This window comes from Nicotiana tomentosiformis, chromosome 6 (genome assembly GCF_000390325.3).
Source record: "Nicotiana tomentosiformis chromosome 6, ASM39032v3, whole genome shotgun sequence".
NCBI lineage: Eukaryota > Viridiplantae > Streptophyta > Magnoliopsida > Solanales > Solanaceae > Nicotiana > Nicotiana tomentosiformis.
In genome coordinates, this window is record NC_090817.1 from 73,857,561 (window position 1) to 73,863,207 (window position 5,647).

The following is a 5,647-nucleotide window of genomic DNA, read 5'->3' on the forward strand; positions in this document are numbered from 1 at the left end:
AAGATATTTACACCAAACTAAAATTTTGAGTATAACACAAATTAACAATTCAATATAAACTAAACCAAACTAAATTAAAAGATTATAAGTAATTTCGATAAAGCAGTAGAACAAAAATTCACTTTGTACAAAGGTTTAAATTTTTTTTTTAAGTAAAATGAGGAGTTTAATAAGATCAGTTTTATTGGATTTAAATAAAGAAAAAAATAATATAGAGAAGTAAGAAAACAAAGAGTCAAAGACAAAATAGGAAACATAAAGCCCTAACAATAGGCAAAATAATATATACGTTTAGCAAAAACTGCATAGTTAGTTTCGCTGCTTTTGTAGAAGTTCGAACTTGCAAACCTAGGCCTTAATTATTTTGAACCCACTTGCCACTGCTCTACAACTTCTGTTAATGTTAAGCAGGTTCAAATATTATAATATTTACTGTTTCATAATTTTCTGATGAAATTCCAAGGTAAAAATAGTTAATTTTTCCAATGAAGCGGGTTCAACTGAACCCCTTCCTACCAGGTGGGTCCGCCCCTGATCAAATCCAGATCAAGTATATATATATATCCAAGATTACAAATTTGTGACTATAATAACTGGCACTATAAACGATTACTTCCTGGGCAGACTGCAAATTTACGTACAAATAAAGCCAATGTTGTCTGTCTCTATTTTGGCTACTTGCATTTAGGTTGCAGCTTTCAATCAATCAACCGTTCGTTATTAATTTTGTCATGCACGTCAATATGAATTTCCTTTCCTTAGCTTGCTAGGAAAATCATACCATTTAATACTACTCCCTAACGATGATGAAGCAAATAATGACAACTAGAAAGATTATATTCCAAGTCTTGGATTGACACAGATAACCGCAAAAATTATGGTTCCAGAAATTAACTGAAGCTGTAACTAATAGAATTAAGGGAAGATCAAGTTGAGTATGTGAATCTCACACAAGAAATTTAGAAGCCATAAAAAATGAGTTTAGAGAAATAGAGTTGCATTTTAGAAGATTTTCAGTTTTCTTCTGCCTGAATTATGAAATCAATGGCAAGTAGTTACTATTTCATAAGAGGAAAGTTATCCAGATACAAAAACTGCTCGGTCAATTTCATATTTGTATGGCATGCCTTGAATTCGACAATGAAATTCTTGAGCCATATTTATAATGAAATTAGTTTGGTATAGAGCTCAGAGACTTTGATTACTGATATGTGAATTTCTTCTGATACAAATCTTGAAGTTTAAATTGGAAAATATTCCATTCCAAACTCTTCCCATTACCTCCCAAGAAAAATTTCGAATTTGAATTCCAAATTGACAGGTTAATGTGAGCTTATCCATACGAAAATGTTTTATTTATTTTTTTGAATAGAAATTTGTTATTTGATTAAAAAGAACTAATTCAAAGTCTTTTACGTTAAGTTCGTGTAATCATAATTCATGGAAGGCGGTGATATAAAGGGCAGAATTCAAGTAATTCGCAATAAAAACAGGATAACATAAACGTCGTCAAAGATTGTGGAGGCAGGAAACATGGAGAAATAGTTGGGGATTAAGGTTAAGGAAAAAGGAGGACATGGAACATCAGCGGTACAACACAATATGGAAAGTAAGGATATAAAATATACGTAAGTTAGGCATTTTTGCCAAAGATGAACATGGTCCGCGCGCAACAGCAAGGAGAAAGTGTTCTCTTTCAACAAACCTACTTTGATCAATTAGCCAAGATTTTGACGGGATACAGAATCACTTAAGATCTAGTGGTACTTTTGATATTCTATGTGGAGGTATAATTACTTTGGAAACAATTTTCGTCTGTATGCTATATATATGACAGTTTCGGAGAACTATTTCTAAAGAAAATTTTGTATTATTGTGTTTGAATAGTTCTACTCTTTCTAAATTTTTGTTTACTCCCTCGTGTCCTTTTTTTTTTGTTCAGAAAATTATTTAATAGCATTAGTCATACGGAATATTTTACTATATTAACTTTATTTTCTTTAAGTGAGTAATAAATGACTATATACCTTCTTGAATTAGTAAAGGTGAAATTGTAAAAAGTTTATTAATGCCTTTTAGATTTTCTGAAGTGTCAATATTTGGACCTTTTTTTTTATCTCATACAAAGGACCGGAGGAGTAGTATTTTCTTAGTGTTACCGAAAAGTATCCTCAAAAAATTCCATATCAAGACCTTTTCAACCAAAAAAAACAAATTTAGCTAAAATATTAAGAATTTCGCACGGTGAATCCGAGCTACTGCGAGAGTTTGTGATCTGATTCCGAAAAGAAAGGATGTTGCTACCAGCGGTTCTAGATGAGTGGGCAGCAGAGGCATTCACGAAGGGTCTAAACCCACTAAGTTCCGATGCCTCCCAAAAACTGAAGGAAAGCTTGCTCGAGTTTCAAGCAACCACATGGGCGGATGTCCATAACCGCTATGAGTATAGAATAAGGATAGAAGACCATCAGCTTGGATCATCGGTATCGACTAAGGGACGGGGTCGAGATAAAACTCAGGACAGGTTTAAGAATGACTTTAATGCAGATTGACAGTCCTCTAGAGGTCGCTTTCTACCGTACGAGAGGACCGATGGGCGTAGCAACAAAGGGTTTCAGTCATCGGATAGGTTTGCTCCTGACAGAAGAGTCGATCGTGGCCGGAGCAACATGTCGTTGCAGGAGAAAGAGGTACCGGGGGCACCAGATTCTACATATCCCAGGTTATTAGATTACAACTTTAACATCAGCCAGGTAGAGTTGGTATCGGCAATTAGAAATATCAAAGAAGCGCGGTTCCTGAAGCCCATCCGATCAGATCCTAGCCAGAGGGATCCCAGTTTATGGTGTGAATACCATGTGACACACGACCATCGAACTGGGGACTACCGACATCTTCACGAAGAGGTGGAAACATTGTTGAAGAGTGGCCATCTTAGAGAGTTTTTAAGTGACCGAGCCAAGAACAAACGAAGTGACCGAGCTACGTTAATCTCAGTCTCAGATTCCAGAATCCTTGGAAGCAGCACGTTAGTCACCATGTGTGACTCTATTCTGTGGCTGTTTAATGGTGGTGGGAAGGCAATAAAAATAGACTATAAGGGAAAGGAGGCAGGGGGTCACAACGAAGAAGAAAGGAGACGAAACGGGTGTTCCTGACATGGTATTCCCTCTTGCTAAGCATTCGATTGATGCTTTTGAGATACTTGCAGATTCGTTCATTAAGGCCTATGCTGGAGCAAGAAAGGTTCAGGCCAGAAAGGTGGACATATTAAGAAATTCGCAGGGTGAATCCGAGCTACGGCGAGAGTTTGTGATCCGATTCCGAAAAGAAAGGATATTGCTACCGGCGGTTCTAGATGAGTGGGCAGCAAAGGCATTCACGAATGGTCTAAACCCACTAAGTTTCGATGCCTCCAAAAAACTGAAGGAAAGCTTGCTCGAGTTTCAAGAAACCACATAGGCGGATGTCCATAACCGCTATGAGTATAAAATAAGGATAGAAGACCATCAGCTTGGATCATCAGTATCGACTAAGAGACGGGGTCGAGATAAAACTCAGGAAATGGTTTAAGAATGACTTTAATGCAGATCGACAGTTCTCTAGAGGTCGCTTTCTACCATACGAGAGGACCGATAGGCGTAGAAACAAAGGGTTTCAGTCATCGGATAGGTTTGCTCCCGATAGAAGAGTCGATCGTGGTCGGAGCAACATGTCGTTGCAGGAGAAAGAGGTACCAGGGGCACCAGATTCTACATATCCTAAGTTATTAGATTATAACTTTAACATCAACCAGGTAGAGTTGGTATCGGCAATGAGATTTATCAAAGAAGCGCGGTTCCTGAAGCCCATCCGATCAGATCCTAGCCAGAGGGATCCCAGTTTATGGTGTGAATACCATGGGACACACGACCATAGAACTGGGGACTACCGACATCTTCACAAAGAGGTGGCAACATTGTTGAAGAGTGGCCATCTTAGAGAGTTTTTAAGTAACCGAGCCAAGAACAAATATGCCCGAAGTCGGGACAATGCGGAGCCTTCAAAAATAGCAGAAGGGTTACCCCAGTTTACTATCAACATAATTTTTAGAGGAAACGAAGTCAATGGTGTAACCTTTTCAGCAGCGAAGAAAACGAAGATATCAGTGACTCAAAACAAGAGACTCCGGGAAATAGCAGAAGACGATATCATATTCACGGAGGAGGAAGCTGACATACTTCTTCTGACACACAATGACGCTTTGGTAATCTCTCTCAATGTTTTAGATTTAACATTTAAGCGTGTTTTGGTTGATCTAGGAAGTTCAGCCAACATCATCCAATGGAGAGTTTTGGAGAGAGCGAAGTTGACAGGTATTCTGACGACAAAACTCCTTGCTAGCTTTAACTTGACAAGCGTGACAACCCGAGGAGAGATTTTGCTGCCCACACACGCCGAAGGAGTAACAAAAATAACTCTATTCGAAGTGGTATATGGCGATATGGGTTACAATGTAATCCTCGAAAGGTCGTGGATACACGCGATGAAGGTTGTACCCTCAACATATCACCAGTTGTTTAAATTTTCAACGCTGGAAGGAATTAAGTAGATAAGAGGATACCAACCAGCGGCAAGGGATATGAATACAGTAACTGCTTCCAGCAACAAGGGGAAAGACTCCAACAAATAGAAATTATAAGAACCGATGCCTTCTCCCTTTCCGAATGAAGACGATAAAAGTAAGGAGTCATCGGAATCCTATCAGGTTCCGCGATATTTTCAGGTACCAGAGGAGACGGACGCGACCAAGGTGAACGCAAAAGAACTTGAGCAAGTGGCCTTATTCGAAGAATTTTTGGAAAGGAAGTTTCATCTGGGACCAGTCCCAAGCTCAGGTTAGAAATTATAAATTTTCTTAAAGCTAACGTTGACTACTTTGCGTGATCTCACTCGGATATGATAGGTATCCCATTAGAGGTAGCAATTCAAATCTAAGTCTGGATCCAAAGTTCCCACCGGTATGGAAAAAGAAACGCCCGATAGCAGAGGTTCGAAACAGGTTTGTTAAAGAAGAGGTAACCCGATTACTCAATATTGGTTCGATCTGAGAAGTAAAGTATCTAGAATGGTTAACCAACATAGTTGTAGTGCCCCAAAAGAATAACAAATTTAGGATATGCGTAGACTATAAGGATTTAAATAAGGCGTGCCCAAAAGACTCGTTCCCGTTGCCAAACATTGATCAAATGATTGATGCTATGGTCGGATACGAGCTAATGAGTTTCCTTGATGCTTACTCTGGGTACAATCAGATCAAGATGAACCCGGAGGATCAGGAAAAGACCTCTTTCATAACAAACTTTGACACATATTGCTATAATATGATGCATTTTGGGCTTAAGAATACCGGAGCCACTTATCAGAGGCTCGTTAATAAAATGTTTGAGAATCAGATAGGAAAAATAATGGAAGTATACATTGATGACATGCTAGTCAAGTCTTTGAATGCAGGGGATCATTTGAAACATCTTCAAGAAACTTTCAACATTCTGAGGAAGCATAACATGAAACTCAACCTAGAGAAATACGCATTCGGGGTTAGTTCCGTTAAGTTATTGGGGTTCCTGGTCTCGCAAAGAGGGATCAAGGTAAATCCCGATAAAAT

General features: G+C 38.6%; 1 protein-coding gene across 1 annotated transcript; it reads left to right on the forward strand.

The window, feature by feature from the left end:
* Window positions 1-3,159: 3,159 nt before the first annotated feature.
* On the forward strand, window positions 3,160-4,591 carry LOC138894216 (uncharacterized). The gene is made up of 2 exons (XM_070178898.1): window positions 3,160-3,388; window positions 3,591-4,591. The coding sequence occupies exons 1-2, from the start codon at window positions 3,160-3,162 to the stop codon at window positions 4,589-4,591; spliced, it is 1,230 nt and encodes a 409-aa protein (XP_070034999.1).
* Window positions 4,592-5,647: the final 1,056 nt, after the last annotated feature.

Excerpts from the sequence above, each read along its gene's own strand:
- LOC138894216 (XM_070178898.1), top strand. The coding sequence starts at position 3,160 with ATGGTATTCCCTCTTGCTAAGCATTCGATTGATGCTTTTGAGATACTT. Across the intron at positions 3,389-3,590 it reads AGCAAAGGCATTCACGAATG|ATCGACAGTTCTCTAGAGGT; the intron begins GTCTAAACCCAC and ends ACTTTAATGCAG.